This window comes from Ornithodoros turicata, chromosome 1 (genome assembly GCF_037126465.1).
Source record: "Ornithodoros turicata isolate Travis chromosome 1, ASM3712646v1, whole genome shotgun sequence".
NCBI classification, from domain to species: Eukaryota; Metazoa; Arthropoda; class Arachnida; order Ixodida; family Argasidae; genus Ornithodoros; species Ornithodoros turicata.
This window is the reverse complement of record NC_088201.1, coordinates 139,620,649-139,644,571: the sequence shown is the minus strand read 5'-3', so window position 1 is coordinate 139,644,571 and position 23,923 is coordinate 139,620,649. Positions and strand designations below refer to the sequence as shown.

The 23,923-nt window shown below is 44.8% G+C and overlaps 1 protein-coding gene across 2 annotated transcripts in view; it reads right to left on the bottom strand.

The window, feature by feature from the left end:
- Nucleotides 1-494: 494 nt before the first annotated feature.
- LOC135378648 (uncharacterized) overlaps nucleotides 495-23,923 on the bottom strand; it is a 34,980-nt gene continuing 11,551 nt past the window's right edge. Inside the window, exons 5-8 of one of the 2 annotated variants that reach the window (XM_064611737.1) lie at nucleotides 8,759-8,811; nucleotides 8,565-8,676; nucleotides 4,869-4,976; nucleotides 495-734 (exon numbers count right to left, since the gene is read on the bottom strand). In XM_064611737.1, coding sequence (XP_064467807.1) covers nucleotides 587-734; nucleotides 4,869-4,976; nucleotides 8,565-8,676; nucleotides 8,759-8,811 — 421 coding nt within the window. In that variant the 3' untranslated portion in view covers nucleotides 495-586. The remainder of the gene's footprint in view (nucleotides 735-4,868; nucleotides 4,977-8,564; nucleotides 8,677-8,758; nucleotides 8,812-23,923) is intronic. The other variant, XM_064611738.1, reaches the window with a different exon arrangement.

The window sequence follows — 23,923 nt, the reverse complement described above, 5'->3', positions numbered from 1 at the left end:
ACGACATTATGGGCGACATTGGTGGCTGCTGAATCTTTTTGATGCTCTGGATCTAAAGTTTGCCTATTGTTAGATTCGTGTACGCTTTCGTGACCAGCCCAAAACATCATTTGTCGCACATTCTGTCACATTTCCATGGAGAAGAATGCCCTTCGGGCTCAAGAATGCAGGGGCGACATTTCAGAGGGCTATAAATGAAAGTCTCACAGCTCAGGCCTCGACATCCAAAGTGCGGTGTGCGAACATATCCCGATGGCATCTTACTTTTTGCCGCAACGTTCTCCGAATTCATTGAACTTTTAGACGAGGTTCTCTGTCTACTACGGGCCAGTGGCTTGAAGCTTGAAGTGGCTTCCTTAGAAAAGTGTCAATTCGGTATGGAATGGACCAAATTCCTTGGATTTGTTTTGTCTCATGCGGGGAAACAGCCTAACCCACAGAAAATCGAAGCCCTACTGAATATACCTAAGCCCACTATGACAAAGGAACTGGTGTCGTGGATACAAGCCGCAAACTTTCATCGATGATTCACACGAGATTTCTCGAAGATTGCTGCTCGCCAACAAGCCTAGTTCAACTGGAATCTTCACACGGAGCCCTGAATGCGAATCTTCATTCCAGACCACCTGTACCGCACTGACCTCTCCACCATTGCTTGGACACTTCCAGCAAAGGCCCCTACTACTGTGACTACTGATGCTTCTGCTCTTGTATCGGGGCAGTCCTGTCTGAAACTCAGGACAACAGAGATGTGGTTATAGAGTATGCAAGTCGTGCATTATCGGCGGAGGAAAAGAAACAACATAGTAATAATAATTAATAATAATAATAATAATTGGGGGTTTACGTCGCGAGACAACTGAGAAACAACATAGTAATGTGTAGGAAGCCATTGATGTCCACTGAGCGATCACACTGCAGTTCTGTCACTATCTCCTAGGTCACAAATTGCATCTGCTGACGGAAAACTGCTATCTCACCACCGCCACTAAGCCATCTCGTCGGTTTAATACCATGCTACTCGACTTGACTGAATTCGATTTAAGTGTCGAGCATCGGCCAGGTCCGTCATAACGCTGTCTCCGACATTCTCTCTCGTCTTTCTTATACCATCGCATTCCCAATTATCACATTGTCACTAATGCAGCACGAGGACGACCAATGCCGTGACATTCGTCGCAACCTTACTACTGGTGCAACCCTCCAGAAGAATTTTTCATAATTAATGACATTCTATACCGCCGTTCAACGTCTGGTCACAATGTTATTGTGACACCTAGCAAGGCCCGTCAGGCAGTCCTGGAGCTCGTGCGTGATGGGAGTGGCCATATGGAAGGAAGCCGTGAGTTATCTACAGACAGTCTTCCACAACTTTTGCTGTCCAGACCACTGTCTTTCCCACCACGCAGCGGGACTTGAATCTCGCTAGTATCAGTAGTTTTTACACCTACATGGCGTGCAAGCGGACTACTCTGTTGAATACCGCGTTGCCAGCAAGGGCTTAATTGACCGCAGTAACGGCGCACTCCTAACAGTACTACGAAAAGTATGCGAACCTCAACTGGATCAGTGGCCAAAGAAACTCGCTAAAGTTCCATTGACAATAAACACATCATGCAACACAAGCTCCCAGTTTTCGCCTTTTGATCTGCTATTTGGCTACGTTCTCAATCTTGGGAAGCTTGAGAAACGGTACAAAAATCCAACACTGAGGTTTTCAACTTATTTAATAGAGAGTTTTAGTGTACCGTACGTTATCGCCTTTGCGTGCGTAAGGGATAGCGTTGGTGGTTCTGCGCACGCGTAAACCATAAAAAGAGATTCGCGCAGTGCGCAGAACCACCACGCTGTCCCAAAGGCGATAACGTACGATGCACTAAAACTCCTTAATGACACAAGCTTTCATGTAGCAGACTTCACTTCTTCAGGTGTGAAAAACACAGGGCACATGGTGTACATTATATAGTCACAGGGTACCACGTGAACACAGATTTAAAAAAATGAAAAAAGAGGAGGAAGAGGAGGAGAGGAACCTGCCTTGTGAGTGACCTTGCCTTTATGTCGGGGTTCGGGGATTTAGACTGGGAAGGTCAAGTGGAAACAAGACACCCAAGGTGGCCGACGGGGTGGCGGTCCTACTTAATGCTTAACGGCGACAGGATGTCTGTCTGAGCTCGTGGAAAATGGGTGAAAGTATGTTTGGCTTTGGGAATAGGGAAGTTAAAAATTCGATTAACTGATGAAGGGAACCGGGGCTAATATTGAGACCGTGGGGATTTAGGGAATTTGGATATGAGGAATGATTCGCGATTTTTGCGCTTGATGACTGTGTTGAAACCAGACTGTAGTAGCACAATTTGAAGATCATTATCAATGTTGTGATCCGGAAGGTTAAAGTGAATGGATACTAGAGATTGCCGGTTATTTAGGACATCGAATTTGTGACCGTAGAATCTCTCTCGCATAGTGTTCGAAGTTTCTCCAATGTATTGCACATGACACTTGTTGCAAGCTATTAGATAACAAAGATTAGAGGTAAAGTAAGGTGAAGGAGGACAGTGAAGAGATTGACGTATTTTAAGTTCAAGATTCAAGTTCAAGTTTTAAGTTAGATCTGGAGCTACGTGCGGTTATGGAGGGGAAGATGAATTTACATGTATGGCAACGCGTATTGCCACAAGGGTGACGACCAGGTTGGTTTTGTGTTAATCTGGATGATGTAAGAATATTATGTAAGTTATTAGATCTACGGAAGGCGACCACAGGGGGAGAAGGAAAAACTTCTTTTAACTTCTCGTCGGCATGCAGAATGTTGAGGTGCAGAATGTTGAGACGCTTAAGGATGGATTTGGCATTAGTGAGTGATTTGTGAAAAGTGGTGGCAAAGATCAAGTTATTGTTGTCATTTTTTGGCTTAGGGATGAGTAGGGTATCTCTATTAACCTAGGAAGACCTACTAAAAGGATTCCTGGATAAGACCGGATGGATAATTTCTTTTCTGAAAGTCCGAGTTCATCTCCCGAGCATGCTTGACAAAATTATTATTATCTGAGCAAATTCGTTTTAGCCGGAGGAATTGTCCATATGGTATGCTCTTCTTTTGTGTGTTGGGGTGGTAGCTTTCGAAATGGAGATATTGTGGCTTATCCGTAGGTTTCTTGTAAAGGTAGGTGTCAAGCATGCCATTTTTAAGGGCCACTTTGACGTCAAAGGAAGTTGATAGAAGTCCGTTAGTAGTTGCAAGAAAATTTGATTTTGTCATGGATAGAACTGAAATGTTCGAAAAATGCTCGGAGAGAGGCTTGATTACCAGACCAGAGGATAAAGATGTCGTCTATGAATCTGAGGAACAGTAGCGGTTTTATGGGAAAAGATTCTAGAGCAATTTTCTCGAAACGGCCCATGAAAACGTTGGCGTAATTGGGAGATACCCGAGAACTAATGGCAGCCCCGTGGATTTGTACAAAGTGTTTATCATTAAAGACGAAGTTATTACAATTAAGGACCAATTCTAGGAGCGGGATGATGGCAGAACAATGTAGGATATCGGAGGGAAAGGAACTTAGAAATGAGTCAACCGCAAGAAGGCCTTCTTCATGAGGGATGTTCGTGCATAACGAAACAACATCCATGGTAGCCAGGAGAATGTTTCCGGATCCAGTCAAATTAGCGTTGAAAGTGCCGATTTTGTATAGGAACTCGCTGGTGTCTTTAATGCACAAAGGAAGCACGGGCGGTATGTGCTTGATGCAGTGATGGACAACCAGAGATAACTTTTCCTATGACTATATAATGTACACCATGTGCCCTGTGTTTTTCACACCTGAAGAAATGTAGGCTGCTACATGAAAGCTTGTGCCATTAAATAAGTTAAAACAACTGTTGGCAACTGTTGTTTTATTACTTTTTTGTTATTCAGGTGGCTTCAGGTGAAATGTGCAGAGCCAAAGGATGCGCGAAGCTGGATAGCTCAAGAAAACAAAAAATATGCTTGTTGGACAGCAGTTATCTCATAATATGATTATTATTCCATCATCTTGAACCTGCTGAAAGGTTAAGTTGTGCATATTGATTTGTGCTTCAAATAAATAAATGTTCTATCGTTGCCCTAGAGATCAGGTTTTCGATTAAGAATTACTATAACACTCATAGGTTTTGGTGTTCGTCCGCATTTTCGTGGAATCGTCGAAACACCAGACATTTGGATGGTCCGTCAGTTCATCAAACTTGATGGTCTGATTGGTCCCAAATTACAGGCTCTGATGGACCATTAGGAAATCCCTGATGGGGTTCCTCAATCGGGAGGCTCAGCTGTGGAACTGCCTGAATAGTAACCAATTATGGCGCTCAATCCCCACACTATTTTTAATCCCTACTATCTGAACAGACTCAGTTCTGGTATCACAAGTGGCACTCGCACTAATCACTTCATGAAATCACTCCATAACCAACTGTTGTACCATTGACACAGCTAAAACAGCATCTCTTTGTTGCTTGTGTGTACTGTTTTGCTGTTATTTCCTCTGCACAGCATGATTAGAATAATGAAGAGCGAACCCTGTATTGCTAGAGCCAGAGTCCGAGCGGTTAAAGAGGTACCAAGTTATTCGCAAAACTATCTAAGATACGTAGCTTAGATGCCCTAATCGATCGCATTACTGTACAAGTCTGTATTACTGGAACGGTTTGAATTGTTGGCACGTGTGTGAGACTTCATATGTCACCCATAATAAGCATTTTTATTTGCTTAAATGTGAATAGATCATAAACAATGGTACCAATACCAGAGTACCACAGGCCCTCATTTCTTCATTGTGTAATGTAATTTGTTTCTTATTCATAAGTAACAGATACGATCACATACTCACTGAAGAAACTTTCTAATGGCGTTCATAGCGCAATCCGTGAGCACAAAGGGCATAAAGTTGCCTTCCAGCTTACCAAAATTCGGCGTGCATGCCGAAGGAGCACCCAGACTGAAAATCGGAGATTACAAAAGGTCAATCCTTAGACAAATCTATGCAAAGACAGAAAATAGGAGTATGATGCATTACGCTACATGGAAACGTATTAGGGCTACGATTATCGCGCCGTGCCTGCACACCAACTCTACTACTACTAGCAGCACTACCACACACAAAAGCATAACGTTGAACAACGAAAACAAGATTAGAGTAAGTTTTAGTAAACCACCTCGTAACATCGGGTGTAGTTTCATATAGGGAGTAATGTTTTTTAAAAAATGAATGGGGCCGTTTACAAGTTAGGTGTTGCATGGTTTTCAAAGATCATCACATACAAAGTCGAACAATATAACAGCTATAAAAGTCTGTGCGCTAGAAGAGTGGTTTCTGATGCGCTCTTTTGAGCACTTCGCTGAGCACTGCGACGGCCTTGCTAAACAGGAAATAGCAAGGGCGCCATCATGTGAAAGGACGAGGAGTTTTGTGACGCTGTGGGCAAAAAAGAAGTAGAATATATATCCGGTTTTAATGTTGCAACAGTTGTAAATATCAAAAATAAGGGGAAATTGAAGAAAGGAGACAAAGTGTCATTCTTCGAGTTGACTGAGGAGGAAAATGGACTTGTGGCAGTAGTGTCGAAGGCGAGATAGCATGTTGCTGATGTGAATACCAGGTTGATACGCAACCAGATTGTGGAACCTGTAGAATATGCACTCGTCTAGTCTGACCGAGGTTACGTCAGGAGAGTCTTTTACATATTCCACACGTTGGTGAACGGGTTAGTTCATGTAGAATATGGACCCGTCGAGACGAATCAAGGTTACATTAGGAGAGCCATTTATATATTTCTCATGGTGGTGAGCGAGTCAATTGATGTAGAATATCCACCTATTGAGACTCACCAAGGTTACGTCTGGAGAGCGTTTTACTCATTTCACACGGTGTTGAGTGACTCAGTTGATGTAGAATATGCGCCTGTCGAGATTGACAGACGATAGGTTAGAAGAGCCTTTTACGTATTTCACGCGTTGGTGAGCGGGTCAGCTCACGTAGAATATGTACCCGTCGAGACTGATCAAGGTTACATCAGGAGAGCCTTTTATATATTTCACATGGTGGTGAGTGTGTCAGTTGATGTAGAATATGCACCCGTCGAGACACACCGAGGTTAGGTACAGGGAGCATTTTACGTATTTCACACGATAGTGAGTGAGTCAGTCGATGTAAAATATGCACCCGTCGAGACTGATCGAGGTCATGTCAGGAGCGCCTTTTATGTATTTCGTGCGTTTGCATGTGGGTCAGTTCATGTAGAATATACACCCCTCGAAACTGACCAAGGACGGGTCAGGTATTCCACATGTTCGTGAGTGAGTCAGTTCATGTAGAAGATGCGTCTGTAACTGTTGACCTAGAGGCTTCGTAAATGTTTGAAACACTGCAGACGGAAAAAAATGTCAGTGGAAGTTTATGGTGGGGAATAGATGCGAGATTTCATACTCACACGAGTCTAGTTGAAATATAACATTGCGCCTTGTGGTTGTACCGGAATATGAAGTTTCTCAAGGTCTCCTTTCTCAAATTCTCAAGGTATCGTCTTTACTCCAAATGTGGATATGTGTCCTATAACTAAAGGAGTAGTACCACTAAAGGGACATTTCCTGGTCCTCGGGACAATTCCGCGCTCGTGGAGCGAATGCCAGGCAGCTCTCTTTGGTTCGTGCTATTTTTACCTGTCAAGCGATGTTCTGCTCTTTACACTAAACAGGGCACTGCCGCGCTTCTGGAGGGACAATTCGGGTGTTTCTGCCGTCTGATCAAACGTGGTGGATTGTCTTAAGGAAACTAGCAATGAAAATTTATTTTCATATGATTCACATAACATTACGCTTTTATTTCGGTCATATTTTGCTCAGTATTTTTGTTTTTTAAGGTAAAATCATTTCGTTTTTCTTGTTTGTTGTTTTTCTTTTAAAAAGCCAATGGTCCCGATACAAAACTACATCCGCAACGTCCCACTACGGTACACGGTACGCTAATCCGAAATGCTATCACGATTCGCGAGACGGACGTCCTTGACGGTTTCGTAAACCTTGGAAGGAGACATTGCGGTTCGTTAACGACATAGCGCTGCCGCGTGGCAAATCCCGAACCCTCAGACATGAACACTTTCAATGTTGCGCTGTGGAGGAGGTCTGTTATTACAATCCATTTCGTTGCATCCACGAAGGGATTACTCGCAATCACCTTGAGCAGCATAAAAATGCTACGAAGCAGAATACAATGCTAGCGAAGCTCTGTTGGCGCCGCGCCGATGTATGTGCCGCGGGCATGTGCCATCGCCGGCCAACGCCGACGCCATAGCGGGAACTGTTGCGGAGATGCATAAACCTGTCTACTAAATTGTCTAATGTCAGCGTGACGAAGGGATCATCTGAGTCTGTGGTGCAACGGAACGACGGGGAAGTAGAAATGTGTCACGAGGAAGAGAAGGGGGCAGGGCAGATTGACAACTGGCAATTGCACTTTTTATTTAGACAGACGCAAGGGAACTGAAAGTTAGGTGCAGTGGAAGTATACACGGGAGTTTCGACCTACTCGTGTACATCAAGCCATCTGGACAGTTCATTGCTCTTGCAATTTCGGCGCATGTATGCCCCAACAGTGAGTTATCCTGCGGACTCCCGCACCGGTTAGCAAGACAATCGAAAACACTTCTTATTGCGTGACAAATGGTTCCTATCACTTGATTCGGAATCCTTCTTCCACCTGCCTCTACCGCAGATGCACTCAGCATAGCTCCTGATGTGCCGAGGTGCACCTGTCAACATGCACCTGTCATACTTCTGTTGTGCTCTACCATGATTTTCGTCCAGTCAAACCGTTATCTGAAGCAAATATTTATTTTTAATTAATGTCTTGAGTGGCTATTATTCTCAGCCTCTTCCATATTGTGCATGCTGAAAACCAATGTCTTCAATGTGAAGTACAGACGGCGTAGGCATGTGGAACCGGGTAGCGGCTACCATGTTCTAGTGCTTATCCAGATTGTGTGTGGCAGTGTCAACGGAGAAGTCGCCGCTGCTTTGAACTTTGTGAGAATGACCTCAGTGATTTTATAAAAAAGAGCGGGCGTGGCAGACAGAGGCATGCCATCCCGCTCACCAATTACGGATGTTGTTTGGCCCGCAACAACACGGATTGTGATGTTGTGTGGCCATGTGCCACGTCTATAACCTAGTGGGAACCACAACAACCAGAACAAGGGATCAAACAAGTGGAAAGCCAGAGCGGACATGTGGCAACCTCCTTCCTGTGAGAGTGGTTTTAGAGGTCGGGGCGGATGATGGGCTCCAATTTCTGAGATTTCCTTCCGGAATACTCTACGGATCACCAGTCTTACACTTCTGTCTCATCCCTAGCCCAAGCAACACATAGACAGTCTCTACACCCTCCATATCCTGGGATAGCCTGCTTGTGAACCCTGCTGAAACTCTTCCTCAAAATGATACAAGCATTACTAAACTGGATATGCATTAGTGGCGTGATGACCCAATCATGAGACTTCAAAACGCGTACAGTGTGACGTGGTCAACGTACAGGCGAGAGAGCTGGAACCCAGCGTTGGGCAAGGCGCTGAAGTGCTTGCCTATGTCGCTAACGATAATGAACTTCTTGGTAGCATTGCATATCCGTCCCTCCCAGGTGAGACCTTGAAGGAACGAAGAGCATGACTTATTTTAATACAAAAAGGATATATAGAAAAGGAAAAAAAAATTTCCTGCTACTCGCACCTTGTGGATAATAACTCCTGTGGCCGTTGATGTCCACGGTGTATACTTTTCGTCTGCGATATCAAGAACGAAATATATTCAAAGTTGCTGACGAAGTGTTCAGCATACACTCCTCCCACTCGCACTTTAGAAGTGGAGGCGTTTTGGGGCAACAGGCCTTGATCGTCAGTGACCGAAAGCATACTCACATCAATCCTACACAAGTATGAAATGAAGCCCTCAGGCCGTAGTTTTCTAAGCCAGTGATAGCCAGTTCGAATCCAACACAATTAACTTCCAATCCAGCACAGTCCTGTTCTAATCCAACCCGAGCCAATTCTAAGCAACCTGATTGGTCGCCTTTAGCTCCGCCCCTTTATGTTAAAGAGTAGGCTTGCCTACGCCCCTCACGCTGATTGTCTCACGCCAAACTTACTGATTCCTGATTTGCTCTGCCCCTTTATGCTAAGTAGCTAAGTAGCTGACTGGGCTTCGTCCCTTCATGCTGATTGTCTCCTTCTAAGCCAACTGATTAGCACCAACCCACAATTTCTACTCATTTCTAGGCACGTTACACATAACTCCACCCCCCTCCCCCCTGCACAATTTCTAGGTCTTGGATTGCTGCCCGATGGCACGCTCGGCAGCGGCTCAAAAAAACCAGCTGTGTCTTAGATGGTGCATGTCCAAACCTACCTGACTGGAAAGAGCGCCACTAGATTGTGCAACTCATGTGCTTCGACTCCAAATGGTTTCTCTTCGAAGCGTCAGACGAGCGAGAGAACTTCATCGAGATGTGTAACCATTTCTCGCTCGTCTGTTAAGCTACAAACAAGTTGCTGGATGTCATACGTGAACCGACTGTTCAATGCGGGCGCTGACAGGCGAGCAGGCGTCATTTATGGGCCAACAACCCTCTGTGCTGTGAATATGATCCAGATAAAGACAAGGTGTACCATATCATACATAGATTGCAACAATATTTACGAATTGGATTCAGTGTCATAAAACACCTCCCAATGGGCGATTTTGAATGGGTCTCGGATTTTAGCTTCATGAATTTTATGTATCGGCACATGGATTCGGAAGTGGGGTACATGTGCATATATGAGTTGGAGTATCCGAAATCTATCCACGCGCTGACACAGTACTTCCCCCTGACTCCCGAGAAGGGGGTCGTCCCGAAGGAAAGGATCTGGCGATTCCAGCGAGGGCTCCTCGAAGAATTAATGTATCAGCTGGCTAACAGCAAAAGCTCATGCTCACGTGCAAGCAAAAAGTCGAGTACGCCGTTCGTTACGCGCTACTCGCACTCTGCTGTACATTGAGAATGAGGGTGACGAAAATTAACCAAATTCTAAAATTTTGCCAGGCACCGTTCGTGCCTCCCTACATCAAGGACTACTTTGCCAGACGCCTTGCCTAGGGCACAACGTTCGAAACAAATTTGGAAACTGTCAAATAATGCGGTCTTTAGAGGAATGCTTTTAAATAAATTTAACATGAGGGATATTCAAGTAGCCATCGATGAGGAGATGGCGAGTGACGTCGGGAGTCATGCAAAACGCATGGAAATGAAAATTTTGGCCCCCGGTTGGCGTCATGTACGAAACGCGCTAAAGAATACCGCGATGCGATTTTCTACTCCAGATTGGCTTTATAATTTTAGAACTGAGTAAATTACCTGTGCACTCATTCTACTACGAGACCCTTCTGAGCAACGTCACTTGTCCAGTGATTACTTGCTACTCTGATACAGATTCCCTGGTCTTCGGCCCATTCTGGCATGCCTAGTGGACGGTTACGAGCTATCACCGACGACCATTTAGGTTTGTCTTCCTTTTATTGGGCTCACCCCCTGAACAGCGAATGGAATCATGGTAGGCTCGGAGTTCCCAAATAGGAAGTAATAAGTTTGGAAGCCAAATGTACTCATCAAATTAGCTAGGAAAAACAAGCTACACTAGCTAAAGGGATCAAAAAGAACATTGTGTACAAACACATCCTCCATGATACGAGCCCAGTAAACCACAAACGTTTATTAGACATACCAGAAAGATCCAAACATCTAAGATATTTGGGATGTCTAGTAGATATCCGGATATGTCCAGCTAACGTGGAATGGATGTACTATGGATCGTCGGGAGCTCATCCATAACTGTATAAATGGATGTCCTCTGGATATAACAGCTGGACATTTGTCACATCCAATGGAAGTGCTTGTGAGGCATTGCGACGTCTAATATACGTCCAATCGACGTTCCTACCGGATTAACATGCGATAACGACGTTTAGCGACGTAGCGACGTACGTTTGCAAAAGCGACGTACGTTTACAAAACGTTGTTTGACTACCAATTCAATAGTAATTTTTACGTATAGTGCTAGAAGAAAGCGAATCTATCTTGTGAGAACGTGAGAAATTGGAGAACAAGTAAAAGCACGTTTTTCCATTTGTTCGCGTCCTGCTCTCTGCAAAGTATCTACATAGCACTCTCCCACCAACACAGAAAACCTGTGAGTTTGACAGCTCCACTCAGTAGGTAACCTCATCATAGACAATAGCCTGAATTACAAACACAATATTTGCCAGGAAGGAATATCAGAAATGTTAGCGGGCAGTTTGACTCATTGCAACACGTACATATTAATTGCAGAAACACATCCTCGTCACCGTTACAAACGTTTTCGGCCCCCACTACACTTAACAAACACCCCGCCACGATTGGTATTTTAGTATAGGTTCCATCCAGTACGCCAATAGAAACTGAGAAATGCCCAAGCCGTGTCGGGTGAGGTACGGCCACGGCTACGGCATTTGCGCTGTTCATGCACACAAAATAGCTGAAAAAATAGATTTGCAATCCGGTCTATACAGGGTGCCCCAGAAAAAGTGTCATTGAATTATAATAAAAAAAAACTACACCACCTAGAGTCATGCGGTCAATGGCATTTGTTCTTACTAGGTTTTTGCAACCTCCTCATGTGAATGTCGTGTAACGTAACTTCAATTATGTAAATTTTTGCGAGCTTAAATCAGAAATTTGCCTAGTAAAGGACACTTTTCTACCCCAGTGAAGAGCGTGTCTAATTTAGTCAAATTAATGATAATTGACACAGATATTCCGGACCTATCCCATCGGAAAAAATAGCCGAACATCATGCTCCAGAATAGCTACGAATAATAGCCGAACATGGAGGTCGCACAGAATAGCGCACGATACATTTTTCAGCGCAATCTTTGACAGTCCGACGAAAGGAGGTTGGAAACCCAGCCCTCCTCGACATCGCAGAAAGAGCTAAAACAGGCACGGCTTATCACATTCGACTTTCGCTGGGATAAAGCTTTCCCTCTCCCAATTTTAGGAACAGTTACTTTTTCTACTATCACTCTGTGGGGCGGCTTCGGAACCTCCTTTTGTCGCACTGAGAGCGACTGCGCTCAAGAAATCATCACGCGCTACGGTCCGGTGCTCCGAAAAGCATGATAATAGGCTATTTTTTCCGATGGAATAGCTCGTGAATATTATTGTGAATTATCATGGATTTGAGTGAATTCGGCACGCTCTTCATATTGGTGGGGTAAAAAAGTGACCTTTACTTGGCAAATTTCCGAGTTTAGTTCGCAAATATTTACATATTTAAACTTGGAGTACATGACATTCACATTAGGAGGTGGCAAAAACCTAATAAGAAGAAATGCTGTTGACCGCATGATTCTAGGTGGCGTAGTTTTTTTTATTATAATTCAATGACACGTTTTCTGTAATTCAATCTATAATTCAATGACACCCTGTATATTGTCGTATGTTAATCCAGTAGGAACATCGATATGACGAATATTAGACATCGCAGTGCCTCACAAGCACGTCCATTGAATGTGACAAATATCCTTACATACAGAGGACATCCATTTATACAGTTATCGATGAGCTTCCGACGATCAATAGTACATCCATTCCACGTTAGCTCGACATACCCGGATGTCTACTAGACTTCCAAAATATCCACAGTGTACCATCCTTTGGATGTCCATTAGACGTTTGTGGTTTACTGGGAGGGTGGTTCCATAAGTTTCCGGCAGGACCAACTTTTAATAGTCACAGAGACGAAACAAGTGTATAACTTTTCGACAGAGTCACCCTTAACTTCGATGCACTTTTGACACCTTTCAATCAGCATTCTTATACCCTTGACAAAATAGTCCGAAGTTTTGTCCGCAAAATGCTCGAAAACTGCCTCTTGCACCTCACTATCGTTTTGAAATCTCCGTCCTCTGGGATCCCTCTTCAAGTTTGAGAACAGGAAGTAGTCACTCGGTGGCAGGTCTGGACTGTAGGGAGGGTAGTGGATTTCTTTGAAGCCGCACTCCTTCAGTGCAGCTTTGGCAACAGAAGCCGTGAGGACAGGGGCATTGTCCTGAAACAACCGGACACCTCGACTCAACCTGCCGCGCCTCTTTTTCTTGATGGCGTCTCGCAGTCGGTGCAGGAGTGAGCATAATAAGTCACATTCGCTGTGCTGTTCCTCCCTTTGAAGTCGATGAGGAGGATTCCGTGACAATCCCAAAATATTGTTGCCATGATCTTTGTAGATTGTGTGACCTTGGCTTTTCTTGGGGTGCTTCTCCTTGTTTGCGCCATTCCATCGACTCCTTTTTCGAAAGGGGGTCATAGTAGAGCACCATAGTCTCATCCCCTGCGACAATTGACTTCAATATTTCTTCTTCGTTCTCTTGACAGAGCTCCAAAAACTCTTTAGCACAGACGACGCGCTGTTGCTTTTGAACTGACGACAGAAGTCGTGGCACCCATCTCGCACTGACCTCTTACATGTGCAGGCCCTCGCCGATGATGCGAAAAACGGTTGTTTTGGAAAGCCCCAGCTTTTTTGAGATTTCCTTCACCTTGAGACGCCTGTCGCTCAGCACTTCCTCCTTGACAAGAGAGAAATTTTTTTGTGTCACCACTTCCACTTGACGACCATCGCGTGGATCATCTTCAATGGACTCTCGCCCCAGTCGAAACTGCTTAGCCCAGTCTTCTACCGCTGTGTACGACGGAGAGGCTTTCCTGTACACGTTGTCCAGTCATTCTTTAATTTCTTTAGGTAAAAGTGCCTCTTTTGTTAAGAATTTTATCACAGCGCTGTACTCGATTTTTTTCCATTTTAACTGAAGAGTGCACCCTGGCTGTTTGAAATGCCGCTCTCCAACTGACAAAAGCATGGAGAGGGTTGAGGGTGGTGCTCCGGCCCTCCAATAGATGGCGCCACGCGTCCTTAATCACATTTTCAAATTTGCACGCATTTTCTACCCCGGGCCGGAAACTTATAGAACCACCTTCGTACATACCGCAATACGATATTCAACCACACTAGCATACCGCATGAACAGGTGTCAATAGTGGAAAAGAAACACTGCATCTACAGCTTCACAAATGTAAAAAGAAGTTTGATGATGTACGATGACAAATGATACGTTCAAAACGTCGACTCCTACACATGTGGAATCTACAAATATGGTAAGCTTGAGTGGATGACATATTTCACCCCATTATTTCTCCCGTAGAAGAGTAAGCATAGTGTTATTTGCACTGTGTCACTGGAAGGATGTGGTACCTCGTTCTCTCCTCACTTCTCTCATGTGCGCCGACGCTCGTCACCGGCAAAAGTTGGAGAAGGATAAGCACACCAACGTGCACAAATGCCCTGGCAATATTTTCACCTTCAGAGAGTGCCACATGATACCTATGCGACACAGAAGTTATCTAGACAGGGACGCTACAGGATCGCTGCGCACGTGCCTTCAATCATTGAACGTGACCAACAACTACGAAGGTATCCAATGCAGGTCGAAGTGTCAACTTACCAGGGATCAAATTTTTCTAGCCCGTGAACTGGAGACATTTACATGATCTGACACTTCCGAGAAACCACAACCAGCATCAAGGGAATCAATCTCCTCAAGACTGCCACAGTTTTTGTCAGACATGTACTCAATAAGTGTTTCAATGTATTTCTCGCAGAGAGCTATCTGAGCGTGCCATCTTGCAGGGGGGGCAAGACACAGAAATTGTGCAGGGGGTGGGGTGTCCTGGCAGCTTAGAAATGAGTAGAAATTGTGGGTTGGAGCCAGTCAGCTAACTTAGAAGGAGCCAATCAGCCTGAAGTGGATGGATCCAACCAATTCACGATCAGTTGGCTTAAAATGGACCAAGCAGTGTGTGGGGTAAAGCTATGACTAACCAATTAGTGTGGAGTGAGGTCAATCAGTGGGGTTGCGCCAAACAATTAATGGGCTTAGAATGAACAATGAGCATGAAGGGGCAGAACCAAGCCTGCCAATCAGTGATCAGTAAGCTTGGCATGGACCAATCAACGTGAAGGGACAGAGCCAAGCCAGTTCATTAGCATAAAACTATGGCTGTAGGGTCAGCATGACATTAGCATAAGCTAAAGAGCTATGGTCCACCAATCAGATGGCTTAGAATTGGCTTGTGTTGGATTAGAACCCGATTTTAGCTTAGAACTGAATTTTGGCTTAGAATGGATTGTGTTCTAATAGAATTGGCTACTGTTGGCTTAGAAAAACCACAGCTTGTGGCGCTTCATTCCATACTACTTACGAGCTTGTAGGTAGGCATGGACGTTATAGTCGAGAAAACATGGGACACATCAGCACAGGAACGTGACAGTGCTCATCAACTTTTGTGCCCTCACGTGTTGACCGTGAATACCTATGAGTGGTTAACGTGATTATGCAGTCGTATCATATGTGGCAGGGACGTGGAAGGGGTGGGTCAGATATAGCAATGAAGCAACATTGGGAAAGTGTGTGGAAGTGATGTAAAGTAGGCACATACTAGGGGTTAATTCGCAACATGAGAAAGATTAAGGCAGTGACGAATGTGGAATTGATGCATAGCAGAAATAAGTCAGAGGTCAGTTCGATACATTGTCCAGTCAACTGAGACAGGCACAGTCCAACAGGAAAAGGCCAAGAGTGGGGGTTGCGCTTCCTCCCTGCCTCTGAGGAGTTTTAAAATGTAGAAGCTGTTCTATACCCTTGTCACATGGGCAGCGCTAACCGCGGCCAAGGCTCGCCGCAGTCACACGACCGACCGAACGGTGGTTACGCCGCTAAGCGCGGTGATGGGAAACCTAGCTTGGCAATCTCGGTTTTGCGAGGTAACCACGGTGTCCCCGCGATTCCGATTTCCCGACGTCAATACGCGTGGAATGACATTTCCCACATATAATCGTACCGTGTGTTTAATGATCATTAAGGTTTTTAATTACAATTTTTCATTTTCTTTCCATGATATACAGCGTAATGAAACTATACCTGGCACTTGTGTCACAATCATGTGGTCACTGCTAACATGTCGCAAACTCTCGTGTAGCAACAACAAACTGTGGTTCACGATAACCGCAGTTTGCTCGGGTAACGGCGGTTAAGCTAAGCGCGGTTAAGACTACCCGTGTGACAAGGACCCAGTAAACCAGAAATATCTCAGGTACATCCCACAAAGGTGACACACGTCGCACATGTCCGCCACGTGTATGCGACGTTACCTGTACGTCCACAATGTGACTTCGAAAAGTGTCTTACTTTCTATGTCCCTGGGACGTCTGGTAGATCTAAAAAAGAAAGGACCAAGCGCGCGTTATTTTTCAAGACTTCTAGGACACGTGACCCTGAGTGGCATGACGTAAGCGAACGGGGAAAATATATGGGTTTACTACTTTATTTACCAAGAGCCCATTCGTCGTACACCGAGAAAGAATTAACGTGGCTGTACGGGAATACACCTTTACGAAGCAGAATTTCGTAGTCGTCTCCAAATACCTGCTTCGGGCACTAGAACGCCTCTGTGCCGCCCATGGATTTTACGGTTTCCACGAGCTCCCTCAGCGACGGTTTTAGGTACTGCATGGTATCCGTGAATAGGAAGGTGCCAATTTCGAACTATCAAATGTTTTCCATGGAACTGGCCACGATGAAGGGAGCTTTCTTCCACCCGAGAAGGTGAAATTCCCGCCGCAGTCCGGCCAAATCGTAGGCCAGATTGTGCACCATGATCAGTAATATTTATCTCGTCGTCCACGCCACATTACAGGGGTTGCACAGCGTCGCGATGTAATTAGTCTCTCCGGCAGTACATCGCTTGGAATGGTCGTGATGCCGGACACGGGGTAGATCTTGCACGAACTCCCGTTTACAGTACGTGCAGTGTGTGGCAGCTCTGTGCTCGACCCGTTGCTCATCATTCAGCACCATCGCGGTGGGCCAGGCGTTCAGGGCAATCATCTCGTCCCGCATTTCCATCAAAGCTTTCACACACTGGTTCGCCGAATCTTCACCGTGGGGTGTCCTGATGTGCATCACCTTCGAGTCGTGAGTGCGCACGAGCACGGCACAGAAGCTAGAGGTGACGTGACGCTGCATGCCAACACCACTTGGCGAGAGTACGCACTCTGTGTCCTACGCGACGACGTAGTTGTACTGCTGCTTGTACTGTATTTTATTAAATTCTACAAAATTTTTGTCCGGTTCGCAAAATTCCAATAAGATTTCGTTCACGTCCGCGCACAGGCGACGATGTTTCGCCATGCTCTTTTCCTCGTTAAAAGAGCGTGTGCAACGTTCGCATACGAAATACCTATTGTCTCTCATCAGTAATCGTTCGAGGGACTTGATTACAAAAAATGTTCATCTATAGCCAATATGTGAATTTCCTTTTCACACTCGAGTTTCGCGGGGTCGCGACACGTGCACTCTCGGATCGACGTATTCGTAAACTGAAGAGGATATCTTGTTTTTGTCTTCGAATTCGTCCAGATCAGAAAATGAAACAGGGAAGTGGCTTGGTCACCAGTAATCTGCTGCATAATTTTTAACATTTTTTCCGCGAATTCCTTTCCTGTGGGTACAGGAGAGCGAGCATATTGTATTTCAAACATTCGTCCTCCTTGCGTGCTGGTAAATGGATATTCGTTAACACGTTCCTGCGTTTAGCCAAATTAGTGGGAAGTACCCCATTGCACCCGATTTTTTTAGTTTTCACAGTGGAAATACAGATTTGAACTTGGACTTTGAATTTGGACGTCACTGGATACAAACCGACGACCCTCGCGTTGCTAATTTTCAACGCGGCTGTTGGACTCCGGAATCACGTCCATCAAAGTATTTGTGATAGTTCCGTCACTGTGGACAACCGTCGCGAGCAAACGCCATAAAATGAGCCATGTGTGCGGTTATATCCCATCGATTTTCTTTCATCATTAGAACGTCGAAACAAATGCAAAACCTAATTGGTATTCATTGCGCTCGCAAAATAGCAATCATATTGTGGAAGTGATTCATTAAATATTGTCGCAGATCCTCTACTCCCTGATCGTGAACAGATGCCAATAGGACGAACGCTTTGACGGTACCTCGAAATGCACTATCAGTTTGAAAGAATGACAGGAAGGAAATGTCCACGATATGATCGTTCGACGTGAGCACACAATGTACCAGGTGCACTGTCTCGAGAAGATGGTGAATTATCTTCCACTGGCTCATCATCCTCGATATCATGAGGACAAAAAAGCAGAACACGGATTTAGGCACTGAAAAAAGAAGAGGCACTACGAAAATATGCGCCACGGAGCTGGAATGAAAAATACTTACTTTGGAAGCGAACTCTGCACACTCTCGAAGCGACGTGAAGACTGCTGCCTCTCTATACATCCTCACCACTTATATAGCGGCGACCCCACTGCATGCCCCAACATGCATGGGAGTCGTCATAGCCTAAAAATAACCTGCTCTGCATGTTCAAGGTCGCAGCTTGCCCTTGGCTTTATGTAATGCTCCCTCCGCCTAAGCCAGTGTTGCACCTGGGCTCAAAGTTCGCTCTCATCACATGTCATTTCGATCTGCAAGTTGCTTCCATGAGCAGGCACACAAAGCACCCCTTTTTGTTTGTTCACAGTGGTTATGGAGCTTCAGTAATATTACTTAAAGTGAACAAATTGCAGTGAAATGCAGATTCATCTCGTGGAGGCAAGAATTTCTACACTAAGCGTTAAGCCCTCAGATACCCGCATTTCGGCTCTAATAGCAAAATAGCTATGACTTCAACAATTAACGCATCTTACCAAACTACCGTCAACTGACAAACTCACCCATTTCAGCTGGCATAAAATTATTGAACAGCATAAATAATACATACTCTGAATTTTTACAGGGGAAACGAAGCTCGAACACAGCTCCAAGCACGACAAATGCAGAAACAACAACACTAACAACTGGTGGCCAACTGGCAAACACACCCATTCACTTCTAGTGATCGAGTAGAATTCCCGAGCTATTGAGTATGAACAAAGCGCTCTGCTTGAAGAAATGTATAGCTCAACGCACCCATTGCCGCAATAACTGAATGGAGGCTCTCACGACTAAAACAAAAATGGTATTTTCTTTGTGATTTTGCTATTAAAATGTTGCTTACTAGGAGTCAAGTGCTCCAAGTTCTTCTCATTTCTACCGTCAGCGCCCTGTCATGCAGTGAAGCAGGCTCACGCCAAGAAAAAAAAATACCACAGAGGGTGATAGGAATTTCTGCTCCGCGCCCAGACACAGCATTTCCGCTCGAATACCCATAATCGCAAACAGCTTACTTCAACATCGAGCAAAGTGAATACTGTCAAGCAACAGCATCTAACAAACAAAAACAAACACACTTCTCCTGATAGAATGCTATTCAGCTGTACCAAGCGGAATTCTTCTGTGTAAAAGCAGTGAAAGAAGCAAAGAGCAGTGAAAATTTTCAGGCACTTTTGCTGGAATAGCAAAGTGTGAAGCATGACAAAACACATTCTCTACTATCACAAAATTATTGATCAGCGTAATACGATATTCTCTTAAATTTCTCCAGGAAAACTAACCTTGCGTGACATGCTCAAGCACATTTGCATTGCCCCTGTGTAAAGAAAGCACAGAACAATGGCACACAAATTCTTTTAAGTGAACAGGGAAAATCACTTCTACCCTGAAAGCATAATGCAATATACGCTGAATTATTTTTGCAGGTAAAAATTGATATAAGAAGGGTACTGCTAAACAAATGCAACAACCTTATTTTTTAAACCAACATTTTACGCAGTACTACATTAATTTATCACTCGAGTCACACGAAAAGGCATATACAATGAACTTACTGGTTAAGTGGGGTCACAGCTGCACAAACACAACACTCACTAACATTTTCCACACACCCGCGCGCGCGCACACACACACACACAAAACACAGACACAACGAGCAGCTGTGAAAAATAAGAAATTACACGCGCACATTTGCTCGAATAGCAAAGCGTCAGGCATTACAAACCGCATTTTCTACAATCAGAAAATTATTGAACAGAATAATACGATATTCTCTGAAATTAAGCTTGGGTGGCAAACACAAACACTGAGGAACACAGCCATTCACTTCTGCTTTCTGAATTCTCGCTACGGTCGTGAGCGATTCGATAAGAATTAAGCACGCTGCTTGGAGCAAGCCTATATACCATGTGCACCTCGCCCTACTCTATTGAAAATGCGATCAAGTTTTTTTTAAACCAATATTTCACGCAGTCGACATAGTATACAGCAATATCGACAATATTATTAAAAGTCAAAGACAAAGAAGTTACTTGTCAAGTGGGGTCCCAGCTGCACAAACGTGCACGCACACACACACACATATTTTGTGCCCACAACGAGCAAAAACCGGAAGTATATTCAGAACCACATATAGCCATATTATTCCTCAGGTCAATAATTATCCAACCATCGTCAACATGCGGTACACACATATGCGAATGTGAAACAATAGGCCTTCTGTCCGAATACGATACCGCAAACCAAAAAAGCAGCACAGCAACTCAGGAATACATGTCTACACATCTAAGAAGAAAAACGGCGTCGTGCTTTTGTGCAGCAATTATAATACAGAAGGGTATTCATTTCTTTGTACTTTTATTTGCATGCATCCAAATATTTTGCAAGAAATACTACGGAGCGGAATGGGTAAAAGAACAATAGCGTTCGCTATACACAACAGCTGTTATAATTTTTGAAGTAAACCAGTCTGCATATGTTCATACGCACACCACCATTCAATAAATAGGTGAGTCACTAATGACTCAAATAAAATAAATATCACTCCGTCATCATTGGCTGCAAACTTCACTGATCTCACAAACATCACTGACTTCACGCAAGGATAAGCATCTGCTGCGCGTGGTATTTTTTGACAGGAAACGCTAAAAAGTCTCGCTCTCGTTGTGTTAAAAACTAACAACTGAACAACAGCTAACAACTGAAGCGACTACGAAATTCTGCTTCGTAAAGGTGAAGGTGTATTCCCGTACACGCACGTTAATTCCTTCGCGGAGTACAATGAATTGGCTCTTCCGGCAAAATCCGCCTTCCGAAACGACCTCACCGGGGAGGATATAAGCGACGAAGACTACCAGTATGCGCTGCAAGTATTTGATCGTTTTGGATACTCGAATCTAAGGGATTATAATGCATTGTACCTGAAAACAGATGCTCTATTACATGCTGACATAATGCAGCACTTCCGACGCCTGTGCTACGACGCGCGCTTATCTGAATTGCTTCATTGTGTTTCTCCTGCGTCCTATTCTTGGCAATGCGCTCTAAATTACATGCAGGCGAAATTGGAGTTAATTATCGACGAGGACATGTACAGAACCATCGAATAGGGTGTTAGGGGCGGGCTCTGTCAGGCGAGCAGGCGTCATTTGCTGACTAACAACCCCCTGTGTAGTGGCTATGATCCCGATAGAGAGGAGGTGTACCATATCATACATAGATTGCAACAATCTTTACAGGTTCAGTATGATAAAGGACCTCCCCGTCGGCGATTTCGTGTGGGTCGAGGATTTTAGCTCCGTGGATTTTATGCATCACCCCACGGATTCGGACGTGGGGTACGTGTACGTGCCCGACTTGTAGTATCCAAAATCTATCCATGCTCTAACGCGGTACTTCCCCCTGGCTCCTGAGAAGGCGGAAGTCCCAAACGAATGGCTCTTCCCATTCCAGCGAGGGCTTCACGAAGAATTAATGTATCAGCCAACTAACAGCAAAAAGCTGTTGCTCACGTGCAAGGACAAGGTCGAGTACGTCGTTCATTACGCGCACCTCGCACTCTATTGTACAGGGTGGGTGCAGATGAAGTAGCTCCACATTTTCGCACATTGCTCGTTCCCTGCATACCGTACGAACTTCCTGCGGCGTAGGACGGTGCATTTATGCGGTGGAAATCGTGAAAAAAAATCGTGGTAACCAAACTCTGCGCAATAAAATCCTTCACAACGTGAACTTCGCTCCGTGTATTTCACATGGAACATTGCAGTATAGCACAGCTGCATTGCCCTACTGCTGGGTGTACCACCTACACAGAAACAAAACGAGATTTGGTACGCCTAGCGGTAGCTAGACGCCACTGTGCCGTGACCGCCATATTGACTTCTGTATAGGAAAATCGGGATGCACGGAGAGCAACGTTTGCGTGGATAACTTTTTGTTGACTGGAGTTGGGTTACTCCGATTTTTTGTGCGTTTGTACAGGATAAATGCGTCATCCTACGCCACCGGAAGTTCATACGGTAAGCAGGGAACGCCATACATGCAAAAATGTGGGGCTGCTTTATCTGGACCCGGCATGAGGGTGACAAAAATTCACAAAATTCTAAAATTTCGTCAGGCACCATTCCAGCGTCCCTACATCAAGGACTATGTTGCGGGACGCGTTGCCTCGAGCACAACGTTCGAGAAAAATTTCTATAAAATCTCAAATAATGCGGTCTTTGGAAAATAACCGCATTATTTGACATCAAGGATAACATGACGGATATTCGAGTAGCCAATTGCGTCATGTACGAAATGTGCAAAAGAAAAGTGCAATGCAATTTCCCCAAGCAGATTGGCTTTGCGATTTTAAAACTGAGTAAATTAACCATGTACTCGTTCTGCAACGAAGCCCTGCTGAGCAAGCTCACTTGTCCGGTGATTTCCTGCTACTTTGACACGAATTCTCTGATCCTCTGCCAAAATGTATTCCATCAAATTAGGCGGGGGAAAACAAATTGCAAGAGCTAAAGGGGTCCAAAAAAACATTGTGCGCAAACACCTCTGCCATGATACGTACCATGATACCCTATTCAAGCACACTAGCGTATCGCATGAAGAGGCGTCAATAGTGGGAAAGAAACAGTGCATGTACACCAACAGAAATGTGAAAAGACGTCTGATGGCATACGAAGACAAACGATACCTCTACAATGATGTCGACTCGTACCCCTACGGAAGCTGCAAATATGGTAAGCTTGAGTGGATGACATTGATAGTGGGATTTAACCTGGCATTCTTTCTTCCCTCAGATAATGCAGAGGATGAGAAGGTGTAGCGTCATTTGGACCACGGGAAAGATGTGGTACCTCGTTCTCTCCTCGCTTGTGTCGTGCACACTGGTGCTGGGTGCCTGCAACTGTACTGCTAGCATGAAGCTGGAGAAGGGTAAGCACACCTACGTGCATGAATGCCCTGGCGATATCTTGGCTATCAGAGACAGGAATGTGGTACCTATGTGGTCCGGCATTAAGCTGGACAAGAACGCTACTGGATCGCTATGCGCGTGCCTTCAATTGCTGGGCGGGAGCGACACCTACGAAGATATCCAGTGCACGTGGAATGTGTCAACTCATGGAGGATGAAATTTTTCTTAGTCGCTGGCCCGGAGACGTCTACATGATCCGTCACTTCCGAGGAACCATACCCAGCATCAAAGGAATCAACCTTTCCAAGACTGCCATGATTTTTCTAAAACATGTACTCAATAAACATTGCAATGTATTCCTCTTGTCTATCTAAGATAGAGCCATAGCAGGGTATCTGGGGTGGCCAATCAGCTGGCTTAGAAGGAGCCAATCAGCGTGAAGTGGATGGACCAATCGGCAATCAGTAAGTTTGGAGCGGACCGATCTGCGTGAAGTGGGTGGAGCCAAAAGGGGGCCTGTCAATCATAGTAGAGTCATCTTGAACCAATCAGCGTGAAGGGACGGAGCCAAAAAGGGGGCCTGTCAATCAAAGTGGAGCCACCAACCAGTGGGCTTAGAACAGGCTTGT